The 15,293-nt window shown below is 40.2% G+C and overlaps 2 protein-coding genes across 2 annotated transcripts; one reads left to right on the plus strand and one right to left on the minus strand.

Moving 5' to 3' along the window:
• Positions 1-878: 878 nt before the first annotated feature.
• LOC139465308 (proteasome subunit alpha type-2) lies at positions 879-10,338 on the minus strand. The gene is made up of 7 exons (XM_071246995.1): positions 10,273-10,338; positions 7,374-7,450; positions 6,162-6,294; positions 4,520-4,642; positions 3,632-3,719; positions 1,673-1,746; positions 879-1,159 (listed from the first exon to the last, which is right to left on the minus strand). The coding sequence occupies exons 1-7, from the start codon at positions 10,308-10,310 to the stop codon at positions 985-987; spliced, it is 708 nt and encodes a 235-aa protein (XP_071103096.1). The 5' UTR covers positions 10,311-10,338; the 3' UTR covers positions 879-984.
• Positions 10,339-10,424: 86 nt separating this feature from the next.
• On the plus strand, positions 10,425-13,981 carry LOC139465309 (large ribosomal subunit protein bL32m-like). The gene is made up of 3 exons (XM_071246996.1): positions 10,425-10,523; positions 12,529-12,786; positions 13,641-13,981. Exons 1-3 carry the CDS (start codon positions 10,430-10,432, stop codon positions 13,859-13,861), a joined length of 573 nt encoding a protein of 190 aa, XP_071103097.1. The 5' UTR covers positions 10,425-10,429; the 3' UTR covers positions 13,862-13,981.
• Positions 13,982-15,293: the final 1,312 nt, after the last annotated feature.

The raw sequence follows: 15,293 nt of genomic DNA on the forward strand, positions 1-15,293 counted from the left end.
AGATGGAACTGCTCCTTCACACTTCAGAGATTTTACCTGCTGGTTTATTGTATTACTGAAAACCTGACAATAAGTCTCCACAAAGAAAAGAAAATTATGGCTTTTTGATGGAGGAATATAAATTTCTTTTATATCTTTAATAAGAAGTTCAGATTCCTGTGATTCCCGTGTTTCTTGTATATGTGCAGGGCCCTGTTCCCTGTGCTTTGTAGAATGGGCCCCAGATCTCTTGCAAAAGGGTGAACTGAGAACAATCATGCAAAAACATTGAATATGTATTGTGTAGCTTCATTTTTGGCCTTTCAATTTGGTGAAACCAACAAGCATTGGTATGCTGACAGATCAAAGTTCCTCAAAGCTATCTCAGTGCTATGACTATCGTAAGCCGATGTTAAAGTATGTGACTTTAGATCACCTTAGTGCTAAGATCGCTTTTTGCATCTACAACCTTTGGTTCAAGGCATGGGTAAAAGATTCAACACTCAAATATTCAGTTCCTCAGGTCACAGCCCATTTGATCCCATTCCAAAAACTTATGAATAAATTATGTCCATGTTTCCTCAGGTCTCAGGTTTCTTCCTGCTTGTGCCGGGCGGTCGGGTAGCCTAGTGGTTAAAGCGTTCGCTCATCACGCCGAAGACCCGGGTTCGATTCCCGACATGGGTAGAATGTGTGAAGCCCATTTCTGGTGTCCCCCCACCATGATATTGCTGGAATATTGCTAAAAGCGACGTAAACCATACTCACTCACTCACTCACTACTGCTTGTGCCACAACTGCCCTATTTCACACAAAGTGTGAAATTCTAACTGGATAGTGTAACAGCCTGTCTGCTTCATGACAGTTGAAATGCATAAGGTAGCAAAAAAAAACACCACTGAGTTTTCCATAAATTTATTACACAGATGCTGAGTGACAATGATAGCAAGTGTTTCGTGTCTATCACATTACAAAATGAGAACATGGTATAATACACAATGCAAGTTAGGAGACGGAGGCTAGGTAGTCCTTGATCTCCGAGGGCGAGAGACGATGGAACCCATCCTTGTTACAGATCCCAATCTCTATATTGTCTTCTGTCATCTGTCCTTCAAAGCTCTCCTTCAGAGTCAGGATGGAGGTGTGAACGGCATCCTCTAACTCTAGACTTTCACTGTATCTAAAGACAAAACACAAATATCATCAATTCTTGATTTGAACAAAATTAACTCACATCCTCAATACTAGTTATGTCTCACATGAAAAAGCAATCTTGAAAATGAATAACCAAGCTTAAAAGTCTACTCAGGCCACACTTTCAACATTGTATGATTTGCGGATATTTTCTAACCAATGAGTTATGAGAGGGTGAACCAAAGTCAGTCTGTGTCAAAATTTCAGTCCACAGCCTTATTTTAGTGTTATTTATATGGATTTTTTAGCTGATCTTGCTAGACCAAATGATTTTACCTGACCTGATATTCAGACAAATGGTTATTCGCAGATAAGTGTTTAGGTCAGTTTAGAGGGAAAAATAAAAGCTAATTCTGTTTACAGCGCGGGATCTTTACTGTTTTCAGTGGCATTTGATCAATTATTCTTTAACTTTGATTTTTGTTACAATTATTATCTCCTTTTTTTGAAAACCAATACCTATGGTTCACTCAGTGAGACATGAAGCACAATAACTTACCTCTTCTCAAGGAATGTTTTTCCATTGATCTGATTCTTGCCCATAGCTGTGGCCTTCCATGCAAAGTAAGCTCCCTGGAACATTAACACAGAGACTTTCCACAAAGTTCAGCTTTATACAGGCATCCTAAACATGTCTAAATGTAAGTTTTACAAGACATCAGCATGACTCTCGGTCTACGTTTTGTCTGTCTAGTACTTCAACAGGTCAGCAGTTTGAATGTTTTCTCAAAAATGCTTGTAATCATCACTATATTTTTCATTTTCATATGGTACAAGGGTATCAGTACACACCTAAAGAATCCGATTTCAGATTATTTAAACTTCTGCCTACTTATGGTCATACTTCAGAGGAGTCAAAGGTCGAACTTAAAGAGGTGACACATTGGTAGAGGTAAGGTCATACTTACAGAGGGGTCATACTGGTAGAGGCAAGGTCCTACTTACAGAGGGGTCACACTGGTAGAGGTAAGGTCATACTTACAGAGGGGTCATACTGGTAGAGGCAAGGTCGTACTTACAGAGGGGTCATACTGGTAGAGGCAAGGTCATACTAGCAGAGGGGTCACACTGGTAGGGGAAAAGTCAAACTTACACAGAGGTCACACTGGTAGAGGCAAGGTCGTACTTACAGAGGGGTCACACTGGTAGAGGTAAGGTCATACTTACAGAGGGGTCATACTGGTAGAGGCAAGGTCGTACTTACAGAGGGGTCATACTGGTAGAGGCAAGGTCATACTTACAGAGGGGTCACACTGGTAGGGGAAAGGTCATACTAGCAGCGGGGTCACACTGGTAGGGGAAAGGTCAAACTTACACAGAGGTCACACTGGTAGAGGCAAGGTCGTACTTACAGAGGGGTCACACTGGTAGAGGTAAGGTCATACTTACAGAGGGGTCACACTGGTACAGGCAAGGTCGTACTTACACAGAGCTCAACTGGTAGAGGCAAGGTCATACTTACAGAGGGGTCACACTGGTAGAGGTAAGGTCATACTTACAGAGGGGTCACACTGGTAGAGGCAAGGTCGTACTTACACAGAGCTCAACTGGTAGAGGCAAGGTCGTACTTACAGAGGGGTCACACTGGTAGAGGAAAGGTCGTACTTACAGAGGGGTCACACTGGTAGAGGCAAGGTCGTACTTACAGAGGGGTCACACTGGTAGAGGTAAGGTCGTACTTACAGAGGGGTCACACTGGTAGGTGCAAGGTCGTACTTACAGAGGGGTCACACTGGTAGAGGCAAGGTCGTACTTACAGAGGGGTCACACTGGTAGAGGAAAGGTCATACTTACAGAGGGGTCACACTGGTAGAGTCAAGGTCGTACTTACAGAGGGGTCACACTGGTAGAGGCAAGGCCGTACTTACAGAGGGGTCACACTGGTACAGGCAAGGTCGTACTTACAGAGGGGTCACACTGGTAGGGGAAAGGTCGTACTTACACAGAGCTCAACTGGTAGAGGCAAGGTCGTACTTACAGAGGGGTCACACTGGTAGAGGAAAGGTCGTACTTACAGAGGGGTCACACTGGTAGAGGCAAGGTCGTACTTACAGAGGGGTCACACTGGTAGAGGTAAGGTCGTACTTACAGAGGGGTCACACTGGTAGGTGCAAGGTCGTACTTACAGAGGGGTCACACTGGTAGAGGCAAGGTTGTACTTACAGAGGGGTCACACTGGTAGAGGAAAGGTCATACTTACAGAGGGGTCACACTGGTAGAGTCAAGGTCGTACTTACAGAGGGGTCACACTGGTAGAGGCAAGGCCGTACTTACAGAGGGGTTACACTGGTACAGGCAAGGTCGTACTTACAGAGGGGTCACACTGGTAGGGGAAAGGTCATACTTACACAGAGGTCAACTGGTAGAGGCAAGGCCGTACTTACAGAGGGGTCACACTGGTAGAGGTAAGGTCGTACTTACAGAGGGGTCACACTGGTAGAGGTAAGGTCGTACTTACAGAGGGGTCACACTGGTAGAGGTAAGGTTTCTCCTCATCTTCATCCCAGCCAGCGATCAGCAGAGAAACTCCAAATGGACGCACACCACTGAAATAGAATACAACTGAAAACATGACCTTCAGTCAAACAAATGCTCCATCAAACACTGCCATGTAAAACAATGGGATGACATCAAACATTTACAGTAAATAATTGTACCTTAACATTTGGATAACTTGTAATTACTCTATGGGTTTTTAGAATTAAGCTTGCAGCAGTTAAGATGCACTTAATAGCATTGTGATAACATCGGAAGTGAATCACCATAATGACAGTCGTAGTACACAATTCAACCTCATTTGGGATGTTACATCAAAGTGCAGGAAAAGGGGAAGAAGTGACAGTTACGATTCAGACAGTGAGTATGGTTTTACACCGCTTTAAGCAATATTTCAGCAATATCATGATGGGGGACACCAGAGATGGGCTTCACACATTGTACCCATGTCAGGAATCGAACCTGGGTCTTCCATGTGACGAGCGAATGCTTTTACCACCAGGCTACCCAGCATCCCCATGATTCTGACAGTGCCAAGAGAATGAAACAGGAATGAAAACGAGAGCAACTTCCAGACAGGGCATTCAATTTAATCTTTTATCTCTGTCTTTGTACAGTGGCTCCTCATTTTTCTGGACCAAGTTTGATAGTCCTGCCTTCTCAACAATATTGCTGGAAATGTGTGTATGTAGATTCATTGTATCTTGGAACTTTATATTGAGAGTAACATAATTCTGTAATCCTGATTTGTTAATGTGAAAAACTATTAAATGCAGACAATTTCAAAAGGATCAGTGAAATTCAGGTGTCAGTGTACCGAAGTAGAGCACTACAACTCTGCCAGCATTACCCCGACTGTGTGAATTCCTGCATGACTGTGGCTACTCTCTGCACCAGCTGGGCGGTGGGGATCTGTTCCTGGTAGGTCAGGTAGTACTGCTGGGCCAACTTCCGCGCTCTTCGTACGAGTACTCTGGACAGTTCAAATATTAAAAACATTACTTTGAAATAAGAGGTGAAGTGAAATAGGGTTTAATGTTGACTCCAAGATTATTGCACTTACATAGTGATGTGCATGCACGTGGGTGGGTGGCTGATTGTACTAGTCCGGGCTAATGCGGATTTAATAGTGCTAGCCAACTGAGATACCATGGCACAGTTTAACTAGGATACCCCACTCGGGACAGTATACTGACTCTGAGCCAACCAGTACTTGTTTTAGCCCAATTGTTTTAGGGTAATAATCAGTACCATTTATAAATGCCTTTTGGTATTACGAGGCCGGGGATTGAACCCTGGACCTTCCACTCCCTGGGCAGACACTCTAACAATGAGACCACAGAGGCAGTCCTTTAAGATTTGAAACCGATAGGTTACTGGTCCGTTTATCACTACTCAAAAGTTGCTAACTTTGCCATAAGGACTGCGTTTTGTAAATTATCAGTTGGGCAAGGAAATTTTCTTGGTTTTAAAAAAATAATTTCCTAATAATCAATAAACAGTAGGTGCTGCATCATGTTCTACAAATCAAAGTGTAACAGCTGAAACTGTCTGACAGGCACTGATTCAATGCTTATCATAATACATAAAGTGATACTGCCATAACAGACTTTTGTCTATTATCACATTTTTGGTTTCAACATCAATAACAAAGGCATTTATCATTTGGTTGTACGTAACTGGATTGCACGACATGCACTAAACAAACAATACCGAAACAGATAAAAATACTTGCAATATTCTACCACCTGATCTGCAAGGGTGAGTGTGTTGGGTTTAACACCAATTTGAACAGTATTTCAGTTATATCATGATGTGTCAGGTTGATGTGGCAGGAAAGCCTAAAATGACGCAGGTCTTAGACTTTCACCACTTTAATGAAACCCATGACCATGGGTGTGGTGCTGACAAACCTAGAAACATAACCAGGATGAACATGGATTCAAACCCATGATCATAGGTTCCTTGTACGCCCTAAGAAACACAACTTCCAGCATTACAGATAACTGTACCACCCAAAACCCCACCTGGTCAATCAGTTCTAATTATTAAAATTAAATGCTCTTACTAAAGAAAATCCTAGCACAAGTCCTAAGGCCTACTTTGTAGGTGTGAAATGATACATTGGTGCACCAGTGCATCACAAGTTTTCATGTGACAATACGATACAAGATACATGATTCGTTTTTTTCTGAATCGATACAAGATGATACACTTACTAAAATAAATTTCTTACTACTCGTTTAATGATCATTGACGTTTTTGTCAGCCATATATCGCAAAAATAGCCGCTACAAACATGTGTCTAAAGCTAGCTTTTCCTTTTGTTTTGAACTTGCTCTGAAATATTCTTTGCCAAGAAGTTTGCATGCGATTTGACGTAATTATGAGTATCGTGGTATGTTTCGTATCGTGAACTATGTATCATGATACGTAGGGTATCGTGACCTTGCTGTATCATTTCACGCCTATTACTTTGTATATCACAATACCTGTAGTCCGGTCCCATTCCGCTGTAAACCATGCCAATATTCTTTGTGATGGATTCAACCTTGTTGATGCTGTGTTCATCATAAAGTACAGATTTTTGTTTCTTCTCTGTTGCCAGGACAACCCCATTTGTTGCTACAAAAGATACATGGCATATCTCAAACTGAAAAGTAAAGCTTGTTCCGTGAATTAGCATTGGTGATCTCCAGCTGTAGAATTTATATGATTTGTGTGTTACTAGTTTGTGAATATTCATGAGAATATATCCTTTGTACTTAGGGGAGTATCATATCACAAAAACTGAAGCTACTGGGGTCATAAGTTGTTTGTTTACTTATTCAGAAGTAGTGACCTTGACCTTTAAAGTGGACAAATCATATGCCAGAATGATAACCTAAACATCTACATTGCCTGTGTTCAAGTGGTTTTGTCGTATCTTGTCCAAGGTTAAATACCATAAAGGTTGCAGTCGATTGTTTTGAGTTAGTCAGCTAATGTCTGTATGGTTTATGTACATGATGTAATAGGTTTTGTTTGTTGTTTAACACTGCACTCAGCAATATTCAAGCTATATGACGGCAGTCTGTAAATAGTCCTGTTTGTTGCCTCTTACAACAAGCATAGTCACCTCTTACGGCAAGCATGGGTTACTGAAAACCTATTCTCTACCTGGATCTTCACGGGTCTTATGAAATCATGGTAATAAGATGATGTTTCTCAGTGAGTCAATTGATGGCTAATGGGACTGAAAGTGAAGGTTGTTTTGAGTTTCATTATTATGATCACGACCGATCATGCATTTTTAAGGCCTTTTTAGTTAGCCTTAGTCTGTCAATATGTTTTTGACATACAGCTTAATACTTCAGTCATAAATCTAAAACACAGTACGAAAATCACAAAATTTTCCAAGAATACATACTTTCACAACCAACAAAAAAAATAGATTGAGTCTGTCATGAATCTTAATACTTTATTGAACAAGCATTTTCAAGCTTTTCACTAAAAATCAAGACTTTTTAAGAGGGACCATAAAATCCAAGGCCTTTTTCAGGCCTGCATGAATCCTAATGATACAAGGCATTGACAAGTCCTCCAGTCTTACAGTAAATACTGGAAAGTCTAAATCCTTACACATTAACTAAGGTGAGGAGAAATTGGGTTTCACATTCTTGAACTATAGTGAAATACATTGTTAAGTACATGTTTAAACCCACCTTTGATGCCGACAGAGGGGGCACCTGCTCCTACTGCAGCCAAGGCATACTCAATCTGTACCAGCTTCCCAGAGGGGCTGCAATGAACAGGACCAGTTTATGTTATTGCAGAAGTCTCTATGTAATTACAGTCTAAATCTGTGATAACAATTGCAATATCAATTCACAAAAAACAGTTTAGGCTCCTTGTTATGGTATGACAAATGACAGGGTAGTTGGGACCCATTCTGGCATGGAATCACATTGTGAATATGGTCAGGGCTCCAGATAAGCTTTTGGTGTTGTGGGTATTTTACCCATGCATTTTAAAATCATTGGGTATCAGTAATTCTATCTGGGTATTCAAATTTCTGTTACCCACTAGTTTTTACACATGTGGGTATTTAAGTTAAATATTAAAAAACACTATTCATCTAGTCCCTGCAAACTGGTGTCGTGTGGTTTCGAGAGCTTTATAGGACTCAAAAATACCATGATACTTCAACAAGAAAGTGTGATGGCAAATGATCATGATGTAACTGTAATTGTGGAGTTTGGCAAGGTTGACGGAATGCATGATATAGACACTGACAGCACAAATAAACGATATTATTAATGTTCACAGTTGATCAAGGTGTTTGTTTCTTTGTTGTTTTATGCCGCACTCAGCAATATTCCAGCTATATGACGGCGGTCTGTAAATAGTCAAGCCTGGACCAGACAATCCAGTGATTGACATCATGAGCATCAATTCACTGATCAAGGTGTAGGACGCCTGATTCTTCAAAACAATCTTTGCTGATTCATGTCAGTGCAGTTGAAAGTATTGAACTGTTCCATTTCCAAAACACATTTCCCCAAGTCATTATTATAATTTGATACACTGTTTGTGACTGGAATTACAAATCCATCTGCAAATTTACATTTGCTGGTATGGTTTTGTGTTCACTGAACAATATTTTACATTGGAAGTACTTCATAAACATGTTTAAAGACATGTGTTAAGATAATCTACCAATGATGTCTAATATGAATGTCTTGAGCATGTAATAATAAAACTAAAATAAAACCCTCTAACACTTGGCAGTGTCGATCAAACAATTCCAACAAGTGAATTTATGCCTGTGTATTTTTACAACAGGTCAGTTACAGCTTGTACATGTTGTAGTTTCAAGTGTAAGTGACTGTTAACCTTTTTAAAAGTACAGCGTGTTGTATCATAACCTTGTTGAGTGGCATGACAACACTACATGATATTCTCAAAGGAATGTAATTACATGTTAGCATCAGAAATTGAAAATGTTCTCATCCTTATCAATTTGCTAAAACATTACAAATACATCTATCAATTGTCATGTTATATTAAACATGATTGAATTATCAAAATTGTTGCAGTTAAAATCATTAATATGGAAATAATGTTATGATGACTTTCTGAACAATCACTTTTAAAAAATAATTAATGTAGCTGTTCAACATTTTACAATCCCTTTAAACATGCTTAAAGTCTACCATCCATGACATGTGTCCAAGGTGATGAAAACACATATCCTCAGGTATGCATGGGGGCATATCAAGTGTGATTTAGCAGATGCAGTCTGTGTCATTGAGCAACAAGTCAGAAGCCCAAGTCAAGTAGAATTCTGTTCACTAGTATGCTCAGCTAATTATAGTCCACATAACAGAGCTCGGATGGGTAACTCAGGTACTCGGGTCGGGTGGTTCCTGTGTAGGACCCGGATACACAATGGACTACAAGGACCGGTGGTTAGTCAAGTGACATATTGTTTAATGGCAAAAATTGTTCTCATTTCTTTCTGACTTTATAAATTTGAATAGAGATAAAACTTAAGTCAACTTCAGGGTATGCATGACCAGATCATTTTATATGAGTATCTAAAGACATTTTGCCAGGGCTACAGTCAAACTATAATTCCCAATCGGACATTTGTACCTATAGTGGGGTGGGTACCCGGGTAGTAAATTTGGACTCATCCCAGCCCTACCACATAATAACACAAACTTCAACTGAAAATGATGCCAAGAGCCAAGTTCGGGCTAGCAGTCTCAAAATGTTTTGGCACAGACTACAGCTGTAGTATCAGTGAGGACAGGTTGTTTTCTCGATTTTAACTTCCTAATCCTTTCAATCTGACATTTCATTGTGCTTGTATCTGTATAAAGCAAGAGATGGGTAGCATACAGTACATACAGTACATAGTATGACACATAGGAGTGCCGTATCAGGGGAAGACACCATTGTTAATATCCAACTAGTCCATAGTTCATTTCAGACTAGTGTTTTAGGTAAAATAAATAATTTTTCAGAAAACCACTAGGCCTAGATCTACTGTCCCCCTAGATATTTAGCCTATAAGTCTCTGACAAATGGCCAAGTGACCATGTCTATCCCTAGAGTATTATTGTAATAGCAATACTAACATTTGGAAAGTTCTCTCTCAAAATTTATACATCACAAGAACTACTGACTGTAAGAGACAGTTTTTACCATTGATGAGAGTTCTATATATTCTTTTACTAACAGTGCCAAAGCATTTGAATGACTTGGCGAAAAATGGATGTCTAAAAAATTTGCAAAGGCCATGCTGGCATCCAGTTTCTCATAAAGATTACCATATTCAGGAAACCTCTTAAATCATCTAGTATTATTCATTTGGAATATCAGCAGCACCATAACATGCATTGTTGATTGGTATTTGATATCTTTCTGTTAGGGTATTCAGTAAAACTTAGTCTTCAGATGTATACTAGATAAATGAGGGAAATGATATGGTGCTCCTTGTAAACGGGGGAAAGATTGCCTTCTTCTGTAATACTTTTTTATATGTTTGATAATTGTTCTATAGCAAGATGACAATACATATTTGTTATTCATCTATTAAACCAAGCCAATATCTACCTGAAAGTGGTCAACGAAAAGCTATATCTCTCCGTCATGATGCTTGATGCTTGGGTTGTCTACGACTGTATCATATGTAACAGCGGTCTTGATTGGACGAAATTCTTTTCTCATCCAATCAGCGTTAATTTTACTTGAGCGGTTGTCGGCAATCAAAATGGCGACGACCACGAGCATGACTCGAATTTTAGCAAGACTGCAGCATTCAAAACAATTAATATTACAATGGCTATTTCGCAATCAACCTCCCGGTGAGAATAGAAAACCCACATGTTCCAATACCTCACGTTTGCACAACCCTTTGATGTTGTTTTGAAGTCAATTGTCACCTCTGTTTTGTGCAGAGTTCACACGTGTCTCCCAAATTCGTGGGTTTTCACGTGTGTCCATGGTCTGGGGATGTTTTCTTGCACTGTGCTTGTCCAAAAGATTTTCTTTTGCAATAAATGAAGCGATTTATATTCTTATATTGACTGCTGTAATACCTAAGATAGTCAATAAAGATAGTCAATAAACTGCAAAGACTAAACAATTTTATTGTGTGTGTCAATCAGAAAAATATCACTGTCAATTCTGGGTTAGAATAGCTCAATGGCTCAGAGAGTAAATGGATCGGGTTGTGAGACTCATTGAATCGGGAGATGTTGTTGGTTGCGAGTCATCTCTACGGTGTGGATTGTTGCTCACAATATCAAAAGACCGCCTCCGTGGTCTAATGGTAGAACGTCTGCCCGGAGAGCGGAAGGTCCGGGGTTCGATCCCCAGCTGCATCAGACCAAAAGACGTCAAAAGATGGTACTAGTTGTTACCCTGTCTGGCGCCCGGCATTAAGGTGCTAAAACAAGGACTGGTCGGCTTGGAGTCAGTATACTGTGTCTGAGTGGGGTATTCATGTTAAACTGGGGCATGGTATCTCAGTGTGCTAGCACTATAAATCGGCATCATTCCGGACTAGTACAAGCAGCCACACACACATGCACGTCGCTATATAAGTGCAATAATCTTGGACGCGATGTTAAACCCCCATTTCACCTCACATCACAATATCAAAACTGATTGTCTGGTCCAGACCAAATAATTGACAGGTCTCGGTCAGCTGGAATACTGTATACAAAACAAAAAATACTTTTAATTTAACTATATCAATGGAAAATGGCCCTTCCATTGGAACATTGAGAGAAAGAAGATCAGCTTTATGAGGAGGCCCCCTCCCCTAACCTTACTATGAATTAATGTATATCTTTACAACCTTTCAAGGTTTGAAACCTGCTGAAGTCTAACTTTTATCCTCTAGTACTAAACACAGTTTCAGGTTCATATTTAGGATTATAGTGTCAAAACTGTCAATAGCAGGGTGTATGGGATTTAATGAGCTGAATGGGTTTGTGCACCACAAAGAGGATCACAGGCGACTATGCTTGTCGTAAGAGGCGACTAATGGGATAGGGTGGTCAGGCTCGCCGACTTGGTTGAAGCATGTCATCGATCCCAATTGCGTGGATTGATGCTCATGATATCAATATTGTCTTGTCCAGACTCGATTTTACAGACCGCTGTCATATAGCTGGAATATTGCTAAGTGAATATACAAACCAATCACACACAATCAGCTTGTAAGGTCCTGCTATTGACAAGTGTAATGATGTTCACAAGTTACAATAAATTATTTTCTGAATATTTTTGTGTGGCAGGTCTATTTTGTGACCTGCTTTCGTGCATGGCAACTTATCCAGAGTCATTTGTGACGATACATGTAAATGACCTCATGATAACCGTACAGGCTGAAAAGCCAACTTGTATCTGATTTTACAAGATGGCAGCTGACAAGTCAGACAGCTAGATTGTTTTATGGTAACGGACCGCCTCCGTGGTCTAGTGGTAGAGCGTCCGCCCGGAGAGCGGAAGGTCCGGGGTTTGATCCCCGGCCGCGTCATACCAAAAGACTTTAAAAGATGGTACTTGTTGTTACCCTGTCTGGTGCTCGGTATTAACGGGCTAAAACAAGGACTGGTCGGCTCGGAGTCAGTATACTGTGTCTGAGTGGGGTATTCATGTTAAACTGGGGCATGGTATCTCAGTGAGCTAGCACTATAAATCGGCATCAGTCAAGGCTAGTACAAGCAGCCACACAAATGCACGTACATACACGTCCCTATATAAGTGCAATAATCTTGGACTCGACTTAATACCCAATTTCACCTCACCTCACCTCACCTTTTATGGTAATGATAAAAGATATTCTTATCTCATTTGCAGGTATGTATGGTGCTCTAGCCTTTGATGTCAGCCCCTCTCTATCCGACACTCATCAGACCAAACAAAGCCCAACGTCTGTCCTGGGATCTATACTAGACAGTGTGCTGTGGGCTACAGTACCAAGGAATAGACGATCAGTCGAGAAGAGACTTACTAGGAAACATGGCATGACCAAACAGTTTGAAGCTGCAATACCTAAGAAAAATATCATTGCTTGTCTGGAATGTGGTCACTGGCATGAAAAACACACAATATGTGGTAAAAGATGACTTTGATTAGGCAATATATTTTTTCATTTTAGGTTTTCCAATTCGAATGAATGGGTGACCCACAAATGAGAAAAAGAAATAGAAATATTGAGGTTTTGATTCATGTTGTTTGCCCAACTAGATGCATTTGAAAAGTAAACAAGTTCCAACTACAAAAATCAAACAAAATATTGCTGAACTTTTTGACATTTTCTAACAATAATTGATCCAAAGCATTTTACATATTGTCTCAGGTAACTGCAAAATAGATAAGTAAGCTGAAGTAATGTTGTTAATAACAGAAATAAAACATCCTCACTCATGCTCAATCTCATTAAAATCAGATCTTAGTTCTTGCTACCGCTAAACAAAGATCTGAGGACATTCCATTACGTGTCATTACGACCTTTCATCTGACCAATTAGAGCGTCGCTTACCAGATCAGGAAAGTGACAGACGAAATGTGTTTTCTCATCATGCAACCTCGAAAAATTTAACACAGGGTATTCCGAATGACAGTTACAGGCTTTAGACTTAATCCATACAATCTAGGCCATTTATTTGCCATTCCAAAATGTTGTTTTGTTCAGTTTTCAAAATATTAATCGAGAATTTGTCAAAATATGTTTCGAAGCATAGTCGCCAGTTTGAAACAAGTGCCGCAATATCGAGAAAGCTGCCTTCTGATTGCCTAATGTCAATTTTTTTATCAGTCAGTCCATGGCCGATCGAAGTATGTGAAAGGTCAGTCCGATGTGACCCGTAATGGGATGTCCTCAGATCTTTGTTTAGCGGGAGTGAGAACTAAGATCTGATTTAATGAGAATGACTCGTGCTAAATTTCCACTTTCGGTCATGTTTCAGGCAACTGCTACAAGAAAGTGAAAGCAGAGACGAGGGAGTTGAAGCTGTCCATGGGAGACGACTTCCACTACAATACACCCAGGGCGGAGATTCAAGTGTTGTATCAGCAGGAAACAGATCAACGCCAAAAATATAACGGAAAATACATTATAGAAATGGACAAACCGAGGCCACAGTGGTTCCCAAGAAACTTGATGACTCGGGGGAAGGGGGACACATAGAGTGGTGGTTGTTGACACAACATTTACCCCATCTTTAAACCCTGCTCCATCCCCTGTGATACTAATGCCGAAGATGTCTTTGTCGCATGAGGTGGTACATAAATCTACCCTACGTAGAGTTTTGTAAACAGAAATACTCCAGAGGTAGAACTCAGTATACAGAAATCAACCCTGCCACACAGTATTAACAATGGGCAAGTTCTGAAATTAAACAAACTTTGTTTTCAGCGAGAATTTCCTTTCTGAGAAAGACGGCGACCTTCTCGATAATTTTACGATTATTTGACACAAACTACAATGGTTCCTATACAAAGTTATGAAAGTTATGAACGCACACTTTCTGAATGGAGGAATTCAACAAATGGCCAACTTATTCTTACTGCTCCATGTGTGCCATATGTGTTTCTGTCATTTTGTCTATAACTGGGAAAATGCAGAATGGTAAACCGATTTGGTTGGTTATCAGATAGAATGGACTCATTGGCAGCAAGGGGAGGGTATATTTCTGGTGACCAAACTCTGACCGTGTAGATGTATGTGCTACTTTCCTACAACAAAGATCACTTCAGTGATACTAATCACTGAGTAAAACGTTTATATGAATGTTGTGTGTTTAGTCACTTCCATCAGTGATGGTGAATTCGTAACTTTGATGATGCATTGTGAAACAGGTGTTCAAAGTAGGAACTGTTTTTTGTCTTTCACTACAAATCATGAATCACAACATTAGTGCTGGAGATGTGTGTAACAAAAGTATATGCAAGAATGGATTAAAACTTTGAATATTTGTCCGTGTGTATTTGTGTTCATTTTTTGCAGGTCGTATGGACGAAAGGTCCAAGTGAAATTGTTGTTAGCGCTTGTCAATTGTCTGTAATCCGTTGTCCAAAAGATCTTGTTGCAATGGTTTGTTTGGTTTGTTTGTTGTTTTACGCCGCGCTCAACAATATTCCAGTTATATGACGGCGGTCTGTAAATAATTGAGTCTGGACCGGACAATCCGGTGATTGATATCATGAGCATCGATCCACACAATTTGGATTTGATGACATGCATCAACCAAGTCAGCAAGCTTGACCATCCGATTCTTACGACAAGCATAGTGGTAATTTACGTCAAGCATGGGTTGCTGAAGACCTATTCTACCCCGGATCTTCACGGGCATCGTATGGATAAATGAAACTACCTGTTGCAATATGGAATGTTATTGTAAATACCAAGTGTGTGCTGTTTGGATAGGAGCCCAGTCCATCCAAATGCCTCAAGATAGTAGATATGATTTATGTAATTACATATTAATTCTTCTGTGGCTGTATCGGACGGCCGTGTAGCAATATACGGGTATACTGGTTATGTCACATACCCCTACCAGACATTGCTACACCCTGCAGGGCTTCCAGGGCAATATGGGTTCCCTGTACCCCATGCTTGT

This window comes from Haliotis cracherodii, unplaced genomic scaffold (genome assembly GCF_022045235.1).
Source record: "Haliotis cracherodii isolate W230 unplaced genomic scaffold, xgHalCrac1.p SCAF_18, whole genome shotgun sequence".
NCBI classification, from domain to species: Eukaryota; Metazoa; Mollusca; class Gastropoda; order Lepetellida; family Haliotidae; genus Haliotis; species Haliotis cracherodii.

Coding starts and splice junctions, on each gene's coding strand:
- LOC139465308 (XM_071246995.1), bottom strand. CDS start 10,310: ATGACGGAGAGATATAGCTTTTCGTTGACCACTTTCAG. Junction 1,747..3,631: donor TCTACCAGTGTGACCCCTCT/GTAAGTACGACC, acceptor TTAATGTTCCAG/GGAGCTTACTTTGCATGGAA. Junction 1,160..1,672: donor AAAACATTCCTTGAGAAGAG/GTAAGTTATTGT, acceptor TTTTGTCTTTAG/ATACAGTGAAAGTCTAGAGT.
- LOC139465309 (XM_071246996.1), top strand. CDS start 10,430: ATGGCGACGACCACGAGCATGACTCGAATTTTAGCAAGACTGCAGCAT. Junction 10,524..12,528: donor ATTTCGCAATCAACCTCCCG/GTGAGAATAGAA, acceptor TCTCATTTGCAG/GTATGTATGGTGCTCTAGCC. Junction 12,787..13,640: donor TGAAAAACACACAATATGTG/GTAAAAGATGAC, acceptor GTCATGTTTCAG/GCAACTGCTACAAGAAAGTG.